General features: G+C 47.2%; 1 protein-coding gene across 1 annotated transcript in view; it reads right to left on the reverse strand.

Moving 5' to 3' along the window:
- Positions 1 to 17,557, reverse strand: part of PHYHIPL (phytanoyl-CoA 2-hydroxylase interacting protein like) — a 372,453-nt gene that overhangs the window by 124,143 nt on the left and 230,753 nt on the right. The window contains exon 3 of the mRNA XM_086922450.1: positions 10,334 to 10,508. Coding sequence (XP_086778576.1) covers positions 10,334 to 10,508 — 175 coding nt within the window. The remainder of the gene's footprint in view (positions 1 to 10,333; positions 10,509 to 17,557) is intronic.

Genomic DNA, 17,557 nt, shown 5'->3' on the forward strand with positions numbered 1-17,557 from the left:
GCCAGTTGTTGTACCACCAGGGTCACGCCCTGATGTTCCAGCCACTGCCAGAGGCGCAGAGCTCCTGCACTACACTCCCCCGGACAGAGGGGAGGAATGCCTTCAGTGCAAGCCGGATCGCCCGCAGCTCCAGAAGGTTGATGTGGAGCCGGGACTCCGCCGGAGACCAGAGGCCTCTGATCTCCGCCTCTCCCATGTGGCCCCCCCAGCCCTGGAGGAACGCGTCCGTCACAACTAGATGCTACGGTTGGGGTAGGGAGCGGGATCTGCCGCTGACCCAATCACGGTCCGTGAGCCACCACTGCAACTGTCTTGCAGTGCCCTCCGAGATCAAGACATGGTCGGACAGGTTGCCCTGATGCTGGGCCCACTGAAACTTCAGGTCCCACTGCAGAGCCCGCATCCGCCTCCTGGCGTGATGCACCAGAAGGATTCAGGAGGCCATCAGCCCCAGAAGCCGCAGCGTCAACCTGACCGAGACTCGGGTAGCGGCTGAAGGATCAGAATCAGAGCCTGAATATCCCGAACCCGCTGCTCGGGAGGATAAACCCGAAACTGCGCCGAGTCTAGAACCGCTTCGGTGAAGAGGAGCTTCTGAGAGGGACACAGGTGTGACTTCGGCACATTGATGGAGAACCCCAGCGGGTGCAGGAGGTCGGCCGTAGTCTGGAGGTGGCTGACGACTGTCTGGGGCGAGCCCGCCTTCAACAACCAGTCGTCGAGGTAGGGGAAGACTGAAACCCCTAACCTGCGCAGATAAGCTGCGACCACCGCCATCACTTTCGTGAACATCCGCGGGGCGCTGGTAAGGCCGAAGGGGAGCACGGTAAACTGAAAGTGCTTGTGGCCTACCGTGAACCGCAGGTAACGCCGGTGGGCCGGCAGGACGGGGTATGAAAATAAGCGTCCTGCAAGTCCAACGCTACCATCCAGTCTCCTGGGTCCAGGGCAGCTAAGACCCGAGCTAGTGTCAACATCTTGAACTTCTCCTTCCGAAGGAAACCGTTGACGTTCTGCAGGTCCAAGATAGGGCGTAGGCCCCCTTTGCCCTTCTTGGGTACCCGAAAGTAGTAGGAGTAACAACCACACCCTACTTCTGGCCCAGGAACGCGCTCGATGGCCCCCTTGGCCAAGAGGGCCGTAACTTCCTCTTGTAGAAGTTTCAAGTGATCCCACGACACGCGGTGGTACTGCTGTGGCATGGCTGGAGGGGTCGCCTCGAAGGGGAGGGAGTAGCTCCTTTCGGTCGATTTGCAGCACCTACTTGTCCGATGTGACAGTGCACCAGTGGAGGTGGCGATGGCGAACCCTGTCCCCCACTGGCATCACATGGGCCTGAACCCTCAGACTAGGAGGGTTTTGAGGTGGATGCTGCAGGGGCAGGTGTGGACTGGCCTCACCGTTGTCCCCGACCGCCGCCACGGCGGTTTCCACGTCCGCCACCGTGCTGGACGGTAGTCTGCGGCCCGTGGCTGGCAGGACATGTGGGGGCGCCCCTTCCTTGGCCGCGAAAGGCAGCTGTTTGCTGGCACGGGGCCGAGAGGCCCAAGGACTTGGCTGTAGGCCTGGAGTCCTTAAAGCGCTCAAGCGCATGGTCTGCCTTGTCGCCAAAGAGGCGACGGCCATCAAACGGCATGTCCTTAAGGGTGTTTTGGACATCAGCCGAAAAGTTGGCAGACCTCAACAAGGCGTGGCGACGAATCGCCACCGTCGTTGCCATCGCTCTGCCCAGTGAGTCCGTGGTATCCAGTCCACACCGGATGAAATACCGTGCCGCATCTCGACCCTCCGCAAGGGCTTGTGTGAGTTTTGTTCAGACCCCCTCCGGACACAATGGCAGCACGTCAGCGACCGTGTCCCACAGAGAGTGGGTGTAATGGCCCATGAGGCTCGCGGTGTTGACTGACCGCAACCCTAAACTCAGGGAGAATACCTTTTTCCCGTATTGCTCATACCTCTTGGATTCCCGATCGGGGGAGCCGTCGGGAATGCAGTCTGGAAGTTAGAGGCCTGGATGACCAGGCTCTTGGGGGTGGGTGGACAGGAAGCAAGGGTCGCCCGGAGCCGGGCGGTGGCGTCTGGCCTTGTTCCTATCTAGAGGCTGACCTGTAGCAGACTTGGACCAAGTGCCCAGAAGAACGTCAGACAAGGCCTCATTAAGCAGCAGCAGAGGCTCGGCCGAGCTTGCCTCCGGTTTAAGGACCTCAGTAAGGAGGATAGTCCTCACGGCCGCGACGGGGAGCTCCAGGCCCAAGGCCTTGGCCGCCCGTGTCAGTACCACACTATAAGACTGGCATTCCTGCGCTAGAGGGTCCTCAGACCCCTCCCAATCCCTCTCGCCACCCATCTCCTGAAACTCAGGACCAAAGGATGGGGCCGGGTCATAGAAGTAGAAATCTCTTCATCGACGTCGAGAGCTCGGCGCCGGACCCGAATCGAGGGAGGGATCGGGGACAGCACCGCCCGGAGGCGGCAACCTGGGGGCCGGTGTCGGGGAGGTCGTAAGGTCAACCGGGGACGACCCGGATCTGGAATCGGATCCTGCGGGGGACTGCGGCGCTGGGACCGAAGTCACCGGCGGCGTCGGGACCGAAGCCCGACGGAGGAGTGAGCGACCTCATGGCCGTGAGGAAAGCCTTGATCTCCTCCGGCGTCGCGTTCTGCCCAGGGACCGACGAGTATGAAGCAGGCCGCGACGCCTGCGGCTCTGACGGAGCCGCAAGGGCTGTGTCGCCCGAACCCCCGGCCACGTCTCGCAAGCGTCGGGAGGAGTCGGAAGAGCGATGACGTCTCTTCGACTTCTTATGCTTACCTGAGGACTTCGAGCCCGAAGACCGAGGACAACTCCCGGAGCTATGGTGGCTCCGACCCCGCGACCGGTCCCTCAACCTCCTTGTGGACCAGGGCCTCGAGCGGCGTGGGGCCGACTGCCGGAGCTCGAGTCGCTTGCGGGTCCGCTCCTGTCTAGCTTTGGACGTCAGGGCCCGGCAGTCGGAGCAGGCTGTGTCGTCGGGGTCGAGGCCCAGGCAATGAAGACACCGGCTATGGGGGTCGGTAACCGACATAAGTCGGTCGCAGTCGGCGTAGGGTTTGAACCCGGGCATCCCTACCGGCACCGTCGGAGTCGTTAGACTTAGAAAAAGTATCAAAAATGATGGAAAAAGTTTAGTCAAAAATTGACTACGGGTACCACTTTTCCGGATCGGTGGTTGCTGGCGCGGAAAAAAGAAGAACTGACGTCAGCGCGCGAGGGCGGCGTCTTAAGTACTCCAGCGACGTCATCCCGGCTCCAACGACGCCGACAACGGACGTGGAGCCGCAGACGACACCTACCGACGCGCAAAGGTACTGCTACGCAAAAGTTTCCGAATCCAGTCTGACGCCTGGGGATATTCTAAGGTAAGTAATCTAATAATAACCTGTTTCTTTCAGATCTTCATAGAAGGACTGTAACAGGAATGTTGGAAACCATGTCAGGATGTAGCCTCTCTGTGGAGGTTTCTGGCTCTAAGTATAAGATAGAGCACACTGCTGAGCTTAACTATTTGAACAGGTAAGATCTGAGGTTTTGATCTCTCACTTGATTGATAACTTTTTGAATAAATCTTAATTCCTTTCGTTTGTCAACAGACCTAGATACTATGTGTGATACCTTCTGCACTAGTCTTTCAAGTACTTTCAATCAGCTCTCCCCCTTAAGAAAAGCAGAAAAGCATTCAGGAAAATGAAAATTCAGTGGTTTATACCAGAGTTAAGAGAGGAGAGACTCAAAGTATATTGGGTTGAAAGACCCTGGTACTGCACATATTCTAGATGATTGCATTCCACTTTATGAGGCCAATTAAAAATCCATTAACATTACCTTTCTGTAGATACAGGTAAAGCTCGAATTCAAGCAGTTTCTAAATGAGCAAGTACTGATAGCCTGAAATCTGATATTCCACACTCTCAAACCTTATGTAAATCTTTCTATGTGTTTTCAGAACAAGATTAGCACTATACAAGGAAGCATTTCAGCTAGCAGGACTCTCCTTCTGCTCTGACTAGCCAATTGGCTGTCTATCCCGGAAACACTTTCTATCTTCTGGGGAGGTATTATCCATTTCCATACCTTTAAAGCTTTGATGGACATCAGGTATTACTTAAATTCTCTCTGCTTGTTCATGTAGTCCATTATAGTTGGGTTGTCTATATGGACTAGCATTGATGGGGGATTTATTTGATGAAGAAAGAATTGAAGCTTTGAGGCAACTTCCCTTTAATTCCGGAAGATTGATGTTCATGCTGGCCTCTTGGGATGACCATTTTCCGTTTACCTCAAGATACCGTAAATGCGCACCCGATCCATCTAGAGAACACATTTGTGGTCAACACAAACTGTGACTGTGAGTTTAAGAATGTTAGGCTTGTGATATAATGTCTTCCAGTGTACACTAAGCTATTGCCGATTTTACTGGATGCGCAATCAGAATGATATATGAAAAAGATCCTTGTCTTGAGTCACTGTTTATCTATTCTATTTTCTTCTGAAAGGGCGTCATGTGAAGGCGACAGTGCAGAATTTGGGGAATGCAGAAGGATATCATAGGAATGATCTATATATTCGGACGGAATCAATCTTTATTTTCAACAGGGACAATGCTGGATTTTTCAGTTGCTGTACCCTTTCCTTCAGGGGAGGCTTTTCATGAGACTGTATTAAAAATTACCCATAGGAAAGTTACTTCTTTACTGGGCTGAAGGCAAAAATGTTTTTGCTCTATTTCTAGATACTTGAACACCTGAAGACAGGCTCTTCTGAATTATTTTACTGAATGAAATGAAGGTCCTTTTATGAGCCAGTGGGCCAGATATGGAAAGATCTGATGGTCTACACTTCTGAGATAAGCAGAGACTGGAGCCATGAACTTGGTGAATATTCAAGGAGTGCACATAAGACTCAAAAAAGCTGGCAGCACCAGATCGCTGAGAAGCACTAACACCCTTCTGCTCATTCCACCTCCTCCAAAAAAAGCGCATTGAAATCCCGATCCTTCTCAGGCAAGACCCCTACCATCTGGAACGCTCTCCCCAAAGACCTCCTATGAAACCCCTCCTTTGACAGCTTCAAAAAAGACCTTAAAATCCACCTCCTCACTAAATTCTTAGGATAATTAGATCCTAGATGCCCTCCATTGCAGACCGTCGCCCCACCCCCCAGGAACCTCTATACCACGTCGTCCCTTCTACATTGTATAGTTTACCTTCCCCATTGTCACACTGTTCATAATAATCTGCTATCTATTACAATGTATGCATGACACTCCGTATGGTATTCTATTTATTCTCCTTATTTCGTATGATATCTGTTGTAATTTGCTCCATATTCTGCTTATTGTTATTTTACTTATGCCTTTATTTTCATATGATGTCTGATGTAATATTCTTCATATACTGTTTATTGTTATTTCCGCCTCCCTATATTCAATGCTGATGTGAAGCGCTCTGATACCCTTGGGTGTAGCCAGCGCTATATAAAGCATTTCAAATAAAATAAAATAAAAAGAAGAACATTGAATTGATAATGGCATCTAGCCACCTCAGACCTCATATTCTGGATGTTTTATATGGCTGGGTATATGAAAATAGACATGCTGGAGGTTTAGAGATGTCATGTAGCCTCCATGGCCCAGCAACTGGAGGGTTTTTGCATTGCAACCATTTGGAATGACCTTCTTGACGAGGAAAATAATTTTGAATCTTAACAGACAAAGATATTGATATAACCTCCTGTGAGGTGGATCTTGAAGTGGTTTGTGAACAAATTCCAAGTTGTGGCCATGTTGGAATAGATCCAGAACCCCCTGATCCCTAGTCATAGAATTCCAGTAGTTGTAGTTAACTAGAAAGACTTCCGCTCACATATTAATGGAGGAAGAGGGGTGACCGGCACCTCAGGGATGTCACTAATGTCTTGACAATTCTTATCCCTTACTGGTGGTGGCAAGCCTTTTACATGCAGACTGCCTTAAGTATGGTGCTGCCAGTGGAGGTCTGTACTGCTATTGGGAGTATTGCTGGCGATACCTCTGCTGTGATTGAGGGTTGGGATCTCTTTGGTTGAAAATTCCCTCTATAGGAGAACTCCCCTCTTTCTCCGGCCCCACAAAATTGTTGGTATTGCCACTGTTGGAAAACTTCTTAAGATCTTGCAGTCTTGCCATCTGAATTTATAGATTGGAGAGTGTCATCTACTTGTTTTCCAACTAAGGATTCTCCATCGTAAGGCATATCCAAATATTCGCTTGAACCTTCTGTCTAAAGGATATTGCGTTACGCCATCCCAGCCTTCGCAAGGTGGCTGCAACAGCAAGCGATTAAAAGCCAGTAGAGGCAATGTCCATGGCCATGTGTATGATTACAGAAGGTTTTTTTGTCCTCCTGAATAAATGCCCTTGCCTTAGTTCTTTTGCCTTCCAGCAGGAACTCAAATCAGGCTCTCAAGTCCTACCACATTGGTCTGTTGTACCTTCCTAATATAGCAAAAGCATCAGATGCTCTAACGGTGTTAGTCGTCATCACTGAAAGCCATTTCCCCACGCCATACAGATGTTTTTCTCCTTTGTCTAGTGGTGTGTAAGGGTTTCTCAAGGGTCTCTGAGCCACCTACATAACCACAAACTACGAACGTGGGTCACCCATGAGGCATGCCGTGGAATCTTCTCATGTCTGATATTCTTGTGCAGGCATGGTGCAACTGCAGCAGTCGTTGCAGGATTTTATCATCATTTTCAATCCATCTGTCCATATGTTATCTACTATAGGTACAGCCATTACAGATTATATAAATTACTTTTTTTTAATCATTTAGGAAACTGCACCTGCGTACTCAGCATGGTTTAAGGAAACTCGTCCCACTCCCTCCCAGGCAACACATATAAGAATAGCCTGCCCTGCCTGCTGCACTGACGGCTGGTGGTGTGTGTGCCTGATGGAAGCGTGCACTAACGGCTGGTGGTGTGTGAGCTTGGTGGAAGCCTGCACTGACGGCTGGTGGTGTGTGTGCCTGGTGGAAGCGTGCACTGACGGATGGTGGTGTGTGTGCCTGGTGGAAGCGTGCACTGACGGCTGGTGGTGTGTGTGTGTGCCTAGTGAAAGCGTGCACTAACGGCTGGTGGTGTGTGTACCTGGTGAAAGAGTGCACCGAAGGCTGGTGGTGTGTGTGTGTGTTTGGTGGAAGCATGCACCGACCGCTGGTAGTGTGTGACCGCTGGTAGTGTGTGTGCCCTTTGAAAGCTTGCACTGGCGGCTGGTGGTGTGTGTGCCTGGTGGAAGCGTGCACTGACAGCTAGTAGTGTGTGACGGCTGGTAGTGTGTGCCCGGTGAAAGAGTGCACGGACGGCTGGTGCTATGTGTGCCTGGTGGAAGCGTGCACTGACGGCTGGTGGTGTGTGCGCCTGGTGGAAGCGTGCACTGACGGCAGGTGGTGTGTGTGTCTGGTGGAAGCGTGCACTGATGGCTGGTGGTGTGTGTGCATGGTGGAAGCGTGCACTGACGGCAGATGTGCAAGTGCACAAGCTCGTGTAAGTAAGCTGTAGGCCAGCAAAAGCATCTGGTGGCACTTTTAAAAGCCACTCACTAAATGTCTCGAAGAGACAGCGCATGCGCTGTCTCGGGCGAGACCTAAAAAAAGACACTATTTCCCCTTCCACATCCACAGCTACCAGAGGAGAATTCTTGCCAGACGCCCAACTGACTTTTTTCCTTCTAGAAATTCGTCAATATGAAGGAGATCCATTTATTACACTGCTAAATTAATCAAAACAAATAAACTATAGGCAGTGCTTTAAATTGAAATATAAAAGTGCAGATACTCACTTTTTAGAGTACCTGTGTGTTTCTGAGAATTGCTGGTACTCACTCATAAAATAAAGGTTTGGTGATGGAGCAGAAGCAGAACTTATTAATCCAATGCCCGGTCAAAAAAGCCTTATGGATGACGAGAATCAAACACAAATTCTTAACTCAAAAACTTCCCTGTGGATGAGGAAAATGTATACAGGTACAGAGACAGTAAAAGCACTAAACTTTAAGCAAATAGACCACAGATCAGGCAGTGTTGACAGGGAAAATGTATCTTCTATCTCTGCGGTTTCTGATCTTCCTTTAGAAATGAGCAGTCACCCATGAGTACTCTATTCTCAGCAGATATGAATGAGGGAGTGGCATGGAATGATGGCACAAGGCGGTCATCCTAAAATTTCCCGAAAAACTGGAGCAGAGCGGTTTGATCTTTTGCCGTAGCTTCTTTTAACCCAGAAATGTATACTGAAAGGTTGCGGCTAGTTGCAAAATAAAGCAAATCCTGCATTTAAATCAGAACCATATGTGCACATAACGACTACATTCTCAATAACTAAGCTCATACAGTTTTACGAACATTGTCAACATGTAGGATTATTGTGTGCGATGCGTCTCCGTTCTGAGCTGGGATGGTGCAGTGAGCTAAAAAACAGTGTTGGATCTAGCCCTGATCTCTTGACTGGGTGAGAGTATTCTGCTTAATTCAGAAACTCTGTCCATCACCACCCCTTGTTGTTAAATATTTTGTCCACCATAAGCGTGGAAGGGTATACTCAGATGTGAGTCCCTTGCTCATTGCACCATCAGGATTCAAGCAAGCCGGGCCGAAGACGGCTGGAATGCCAGAAACCGGTCCCCGGAAGCTTGTTTCCTTCCCAGTGTAAGAATTGGCTTGGTAGTTTGGTTTGCCCTGTTCCCATCATGTACTGGGACAGGAACAGACTAATTTGCATATAGCCAGGTTCTGAGCTGGGATGGTGCAGTGAGCTAAAAAACAGTGTTGGATCTAGCCCTGATCTCTTGACTGGGTGAGAGTATTCTGCTTAATTCAGAAACTCTGTCCATCACCACCCCTTGTTGTTAAATATTTTGTCCACCATAAGCGTGGAAGGGTATACTCAGATGTGAGTCCCTTGCTCATTGCACCATCAGGATTCAAGCAAGCCGGGCCGGAGACGGCTGGAATGCCAGAAACCGGTCCCCAGAAGCTTGTTTCCTTCCCAGTGTAAGAATTGGCTTGGTAATTTGGTTTGCCCTGTTCCCATCATGCACTGGGACAGGAACAGACTAATTTGCATATAGCCAGGTTCTGAGCTGGGATGGTGCAGTGAGCTAAAAAACAGTGTTGGATCTAGCCCTGATCTCTTGACTGGGTGAGAGTATTCTGCTTAATTCAGAAACTCTGTCCATCACCACCCCTTGTTGTTAAATATTTTGTCCACCATAAGCGTGGAAGGGTATACTCAGATGTGAGTCCCTTGCTCATTGCACCATCAGGATTCAAGCAAGCCGGGCCGAAGACGGCTGGAATGCCAGAAACCGGTCCCCGGATGCTTGTTTCCTTCCCAGTGTAAGAATTGGCTTGGTAGTTTGGTTTGCCCTGTTCCCATCATGCACTGGGACAGGAACAGACTAATTTGCATATAGCCAGGTTCTGAGCTGGGATGGTGCAGTGAGCTAAAAAACAGTGTTGGATCTAGCCCTGATCTCTTGACTGGGTGAGAGTATTCTGCTTAATTCAGAAACTCTGTCCATCACCACCCCTTGTTGTTAAATATTTTGTCCACCATAAGCGTGGAAGGGTATACTCAGATGTGAGTCCCTTGCTCATTGCACCATCAGGATTCAAGCAAGCCGGGCCGGAGACGGCTGGAATGCCAGAAACCGGTCCCCAGAAGCTTGTTTCCTTCCCAGTGTAAGAATTGGCTTGGTAATTTGGTTTGCCCTGTTCCCATCATGCACTGGGACAGGAACAGACTAATTTGCATATAGCCAGGTTCTGAGCTGGGATGGTGCAGTGAGCTAAAAAACAGTGTTGGATCTAGCCCTGATCTCTTGACTGGGTGAGAGTATTCTGCTTAATTCAGAAACTCTGTCCATCACCACCCCTTGTTGTTAAATATTTTGTCCACCATAAGCGTGGAAGGGTATACTCAGATGTGAGTCCCTTGCTCATTGCACCATCAGGATTCAAGCAAGCCGGGCCGAAGACGGCTGGAATGCCAGAAACCGGTCCCCGGATGCTTGTTTCCTTCCCAGTGTAAGAATTGGCTTGGTAGTTTGGTTTGCCCTGTTCCCATCATGCACTGGGACAGGAACAGACTAATTTGCATATAGCCAGGTTCTGAGCTGGGATGGTGCAGTGAGCTAAAAAACAGTGTTGGATCTAGCCCTGATCTCTTGACTGGGTGAGAGTATTCTGCTTAATTCAGAAACTCTGTCCATCACCACCCCTTGTTGTTAAATATAGCGTCTCCGTTAGGAGCCTTACCTGCCGTGCAGAACTCCACAATTTCACTCCACTCTGAAACAACGTAATCTCCATCAAGCTGTTTTGAAGCAGTTTGTACTGCTACTGTATATTCTGTTCTTGGACTCAAAAACCAATGTCCACGGACTGTCATTGGCAGAGGGACAGCTTTGGCCACCAACTTAGTAGGGACATCCTAAAACAGATTGAAAGCACTTAGAATCACAAGAAAAAAATACACTCCGATTATATTGTATTATCGAAACAAATCCTTAAAACTGATAAATACAGATATTCTTACACATTTTATTATAGTATGCAGCATTTAAAAATATTTAGCAGTGTTTGAGATTATTAAAATAAAATTTAGAACTTGGTTGAACCGGGACTGGAATGTGGCTAGCGGACAAGCTTCTCTTGCTTTTGTCATTTGATGATTAGTGAACCGGCTCTCCTTTTTTCATACACTTTACTGAGAAAATAATTTTGCTGGGGCAAGGACAGCACACAAACACAGCTGGGTCAGAGCTCGAACCAAGGGGTGGGCCATAATGCCCTATGGTTAATGACCAGCAAGGGTTTGGGGGAAAAGAGGCTCGTACCAGAATGTAGTGATGAAGCAAACTTTTAAAATGTATTATGTTTTCGTTTGCAGATTTGAACTTCCATAATTAATAATAATATTAACGAGTTTTGCATGTTTTTGTATTAATTCAACCTAGAATAATGTGCACCTTCATAAACACGCGGGATTAACATTATGTGCTCTTGTTGTATTTATTAGTACGTTCAAATAATATATTAACTTTGTCTTTTCGTTTTGTCAACATTAACTGCGGCTGATTAAATAATAGCATGTGCTTTGAACTTTGAACTTTGAACTTTAGCTTTATTCGATTTTTTAGGTATAAAATCATAAAAGCACATTGCAAAATATATACACAATTACATTTCAAATCATATCACGATAAATAACGTTACAGCTAAGAATCTTTAAGAAAAATCAGGTACCAAATCAACAGTGTATCAAGTAAGAATCTGGGTATTAAAAATCCCTCAACCCGGAGCCGTTTTGGTCCAGCCAAAAGTTGGCCTCTTCGATGTTCTTGTATGGGGATAAAGTGATTCTCTGGGATAAAAATCAGATAATCCCCAGGTATGTATAGGACCATCTCCTATCTGTGGTTTCCAGGACTGGAGGTAAGGGACAACATTACTGTTTATAAACTTTATCAGAACCAGGTCACCGGATCTCTCTTTTCGGAGCGGACCCAACCATCCCACCCTTCTGACACATTGTATGCTACCATCAATGTCAGGGGGTAGGGGTCTATTTTTTGTTAGCCAAAATAGGGCCTTATTTCTCAGCTCCTGTTCACTTTCAGTTTTTCCCTTTGTGAGTTCAGGGACCCCAGAAAGGACACCCACGAACGGGGCAGCTTCTGGTGGTAAGTGGATATGATTTGTTCTTCTTTGTATGTTCCTTATCTTGGAAAGTGACCCTTTAGGTGGCGTGGTTACTTTGTTCGGCCCCGTTTTAAAGGAACAGCTGTTTGCTGTTTTTATTTTGGTGGAAACTTTCTCTGTAGCTTGGGTTAGTGTGCCTGATGATGCCCGATGGAGTTGAAGAACACTACTTTGTGGAGTTGTCAGAGGCTTTACAATATCGCGTAAAGGCTGTGGTTGGTTGGGGTCGGCCTTGTTATTTAGGAGTATCGAGTTTATCCTAGTCATTTCCTCTATTGCCGCGATCTTATCCCCAAGATCGTTCATTCTTTCGATTAAAGGGTGTATTGCGGCATTAAACATAGTCTGTATCTGGGCCAAGAGGGTTGGTGAAGTTGGGGGTGCAGGCAATTTATTTTCCTTGGCTTGGGAGTCTATTTGTTTTTCGGCTGGTCGTTTTCTTTCACCTGAAAAGTCCTGGGAGAACATTATAGGGTTCGTACTGCCTATTTCAGGTAGGCAGGGGGAAGTAGCCAGGAGATTTCCATAGGGTGGGGATGATGTACTGGGGTGGGGGCTTGTGATGGCTGAGGGGCAAAAGGAGGCATTAATGTGCTCCGATGTCGACTTAACGACCGCATACTTAGTTTTGCATAAACTGTTAAGTTCCTCCAGAAATGATAGGTTTGGTGATGCGACAACAGGCGGTGTTGTCTTGATTAAATAATGGACCATCGTCCCCTTTGCCAAGTCCCTAGTCACAGTGGGAATCTTCGGGGCCCCCTTACGAGACATGTTGTAAGTAGCAGTATGCACCTACAAGGAGTGGTTTGGCACAAGATGTCTTACCTATTATATGTGCACGGCCAGGGGGGGAGGCCCGTCCCGGCCTCTTCTGTCCGATGAGGGCCGTAGAGGGCCCGCCCTTTGCCCGGGCTTAGCCCGGCGCTCCCGCGCGCGACTCGCGTTGCGAGAGGTTCTCCTGCTTTTTGCCGGCGCCTCCGGGCGCTCCTCTGATGTCACCTGACCGCCGGGGCACCTGGGGGATGTAGTCCCTTGCCCTCGCGGCGGTCAGGATGCTGGCGCTAGTGTGGCGCTAGAGTATCTTCGGCCGTTCCCCTCACGGCACCTGGTGAGTGTAGCTGGACCTCCCCGGGCGATCTCCTCCCTGTTGGCAGCTCCCCTGCAGCGCTCGCCACCAGCGCTCGGCTCTCCTGCTTTTTGCCGGCGCCTTATTATAGTAAATTCACACGTTCAAAGCTTCACTTTTCGCCACTTGTAGATCAGTGCTCAGATGTGAAACCGCTTATATATTTTCTTTCTTTCTTTTCCCCGAGCATTCCACTGCCCTCCACAGCCTCCACAGCCTTCCACAATCTTTAGCCTCCAGCCTCCAAATCTACAAAGCGTAAGTCCAAAAGCTGTGCGACCAAGGAGAAATGAGGGAAAACCTCCATCCAGCGGCAACAAGAAGCTTAAAGTTACCGGCAGCAGCGTTTTCAGAGTCACTGCTGCAAGCGGGTCCGAGGACCGAAAGAACGGAGCTGGAGAGTCCGCAGTGCCGCCACTCCAAATAGGCAGAATCAAATGAGCGAAGCGCTGGGTGCCAGCTATTCCTGTTTTCTTTTCGCCATTTGCCGCTTCAGCTTAAACACGCCAAAAATGCTCCGGAAAGCAGCAGCCGCCGCCGCCGCCGCCAACAGCCGCCATCAGCCATCAGCATGTGCTTATTTTAAAATGTGCTTTTGTCTATGTCATGTCTTTTATGTGACAGAGTTTTGTTCATTTCTTGTGCTTAAAGCTAGGTAACATAAACTAATGGGTTATCATTAGTGAAGGGGATGGGTAACAGAATAATTTTCATTACTCAAATTAATTGATGTCTTGTATTTCCTTCCATACTAGAGTCTCGGTAAAGAGGCCTGTGGCCCGTTCTAAAATGGATGTCCTCGAAGTCCTGTTGTGATGGGCCATGCACAGCAAAGAATGAATAGAAGTTTATTGTTCATAATCTTCGAAAAACAAATATGTGGAACTGAACTGTGCAGGATGTGGCTAGCTTTGTAAAACTTTCTTTGCCAAGGACAGGGCTTAGCAGAAAAGCTTCAGCTGAGGAAGCAACGAACTGTTATTCAATAAAATGTTGCGAAGATCCACGGAAGCTAAAGTCACACGTAGACAATGAACAAGGCCGCTTTGAGAAAAATATGATATTGAATGAGAAGGCGATGACTTCATGGACTGACGGCTGTCAGCCAATCATTTTGCGAGATGGTTTGTTAATTGTATTCTTTTAGCTAGTTTTAGATAGAGAAAAGGTATCAAACTTGGCCCTTTAGGAGGAGCTTTGTTGGCTCGTTCCTGTGATCGTGAGATGCTGACGGACTTCTGACTCACGTAAGACAACTCTGAACTTATTTTCCCTTTTAAGTTTCATTTAGTTTAGACAGGGAATTAGGGTTTAGGGGATGAGACTCATTTTGCTTAAATACTTCTCATGCTGATTTGATTTAAACTGACAGTCTAACGTGCCTAACTAAATAAAATGATGTTTATTAAATGCAAATAAAGAAACTATATTTTGAAAATGCTCTTTACTTGACAATATAGTTAATAAAATAGATTTTGAAATGACAAGCTGGTCTTAGTTATTTCGAGTCAAGTTACCATTAGTTAATCCATTGCCTAGGTGTTGACTTAATTAAATGAACATTTATTAGAATGACAAAGATAAACTGCAGTTGTATATAAATATAAAAAGCATAAGTAAATGGTTTGATTAATTAGGTCACATGATTCAGTTGGTCAATTCATGTCTCAGTCATTTATGGGCCTAGTGTTAAATTTGTGAATAATGGTGAGTATCGTGGTGTAGAGTTGTGCATATGAGACAGAATTTCCTTTGGCCCGTTGGATCAGTAGCAACTTACCAGCTCCCTATATATGGACCCGATAGCAAAGCTTGTGCACCTCCCTGTCTAAGTAAACCTCCCTTCTTCCGCTCTCTCATGTGACAGACTGACAGACAAGCTATGCCGTTCACAGGTGATTTGGGCTTCTGCAAGCATCAGGAAAGGGCACAAGTCCTAAAAGGTGGGGCGGGGGGACTAACCAAGTTAGGCAGCATGCAAGTGACATCATGGCGCATGACATCACAGCACGTGGCATCCTAGGAAGTGACATCAGTGGAAGCAGCATCACAACCCATGACCTCACAGGAAGTAACATCGCAAGAAGTTACATCAGATCCGAACATCTCAGACATATGTTAAGCAGTTCTATTAGGAGAACATTTGAGCGCGCTACGAGATTTAACAAGTGAGATTTTGAGTCAGGGTTGTCCCAAAAAAGTGACACAAACCTGACACAAAATCTGGGTTTCAACTTGCACATAAACATTTTTTTAATCTCTGCCAAAAAGTAATTTGGAAACAAGGAGAAATGTGGCAGTAAATCAGTTCTGCTCAATTGGTAGCAAAGACAGTATTTAAACATATATTATGGGGGTAAGGCACCTCATAAAGTGATCTTTGTGTGTCCAGTAAATATCAGGCAATAATAACAATGGTAAAATAACTCTGGAAGTTAAAGCGTTTGCTTGAGAGATCTGTGTTTTGCCTAGCTCCTGTTTTGAATCAAAATAGCATAGAGGGTTAATGGTCTAAAGCAAATCCCATCATGTAATATGTAGAGATGATAGATTTTCATTTTATGTAGCTAGGTAAGTGGGTTACTACTCTTAACACAAAGATCCTTTTGCTACTTGCAGTTCATAAATTGCAATCCTTCTAATATAGCACATTGAGCTATGAAGGAAGACTCATATACATTGTAACCCTCACTGTCTTATGTAACACGTCCTGTACATTGATTTACACACACACACAACTTATTGTCAATATATTATTACTTAAGTGCGAGGTAAATTGCTCTGACCCTACATTGGGATGAGCAGCGCTGTAAAATAAATACAACAAAATAGTGGTGTTTAAATTATTATTTGTTTAAATGCTGGGACAGAACAACATATCTGACATTCTTACAATGCATGTATATGTCTTATATAAAGGGATCGAACAAAGTAAAAAGCATGCCTCTCTTAAGTACCTGCTTAGTGATAAGCATTGTACCTTTGTTTACTCTCCACTACATTTAGGTGCAAGGCTACTGTAAGTGTCAGCCAGGATACAAACAAAAGGAGGCCTGAGTGCCCCTTAACTTCGGCCTTTGTTTTGGGCAGCTCTTATTTATAATAAGAAATGCCCCTCCCAGCCTTGCTGCTGGAAATGAAAGCAGACAACATGCAGGTGCTGCTGAAAGTGTCACGGTGTCTGAAACGTACACAGGGACGAATCTGCATATTTTAGTGGTGCCCAATAGAGTGTGGATGTGTAAAGGGGAATCTCCTCATCAAGCACTGCAGGCGGCACAGTTCAGAGGTAAAGATGCTTTAATAAGACACGAAGATGCAGAGACCCCATCCAGTGACAGTCTCAGGCCAACTGCTGGCACCAGCAGTTCCAATCCCACTCCATGGCAACCTTCCCCACATTGTAGAACATAGAGAATGTGGATAACAAGAAGGTACAGGACATCACACCTCTTCCCCCCATCCAACCCGTACAACAGTTACAAACTTTACACAACATTAGCAACAACATCTGCAAGAGAATGATTTTTTTAAAGTGTACAAAGAAAAATTAACACCTTAAACGCAGTAGCAATTCTGCCGTGGTGCGGGCGTTCTGATGAGAGGACGGGGCCGCGTCGGCCAACGGACGTGCGCAGCACTACAAAGGTAGTGCTTGTGACGGCCGTTAGCCGATGGCCACAATGAAAAGGTTAAACTGTACAGCCTGAAAGCATTTAAAGTAACGTAATCTTTCAAGTGCCCGGGGAATGTGCCTTAAAGACTAGACCTAGTCCCCCCTACCCTTACGATGGGCTCCTCTGAATCAGATTTCAGGGCAGTCGTACGAGTAGTAGAGGCAGAATCACAAGCAGACCTAGCTTGACAGTTTGCCACTCTACCCAAATTCCAGATTCTATGGTCACTGGTCTTTATTGCATTCTTGAAGACCTTAATCACCTCAAAGGGCTCACCGAATTTGGAACCACCCCCACCTTTCCTTGGAGATGTAATCTTAACCCAATAACCAACGTTGACCACCGTATTCTTCACAGCCTTTCTTTCATCATTCTAGGCCTTCTTTATACCCATCATTTCTCTTTCTTTTTCTCTAAAGCTCTCTGTGCTGCCAACTCACTATCTACTAAAGCCTTATTGGAGGTTACCCACAACGGGAAAACTTTCATGTTGGGGACCCTTCCTTTAAACCAGCGAAAGGGGGTCTCACAAGTGGAGGAATGGGATGTGAATCTATACTATTGTACCTTTTTCCTTATGGCCAACTCCCAATTTTCATCACGAGCAATGGCTTGTTGCATGGTCTCCTTGAGCACCTTGATAAACCGCGCCACAACGCAGTACTCTGTGGATGATAAAGAGCAGGCCTTCTTGTGCTTAATTCTCCCAGAGCTCAGAAATTCTTCCATGACCCTCAACGTGAATTGGATACCATGTTCAGACAACAACGTCAGAGGAAAACCCTCTTCCTTAAAGAGCTCTTCCAGGAACTCAATCACCACACTATACAACTGAATTAATCAACTTGACGTCAAGCCACCGGGAGAACATATCAATGCACACAATGACATAGCGGTCCTGACTCTTCAGTTTCCAAGGCCCCAAAATGTCTATTGAAATGTCTGTCCACGGACCAGCAGTCTGTTCTCTAA

This window comes from Lissotriton vulgaris, chromosome 5 (assembly GCF_964263255.1).
Source record: "Lissotriton vulgaris chromosome 5, aLisVul1.2, whole genome shotgun sequence".
NCBI lineage: Eukaryota > Metazoa > Chordata > Amphibia > Caudata > Salamandridae > Lissotriton > Lissotriton vulgaris.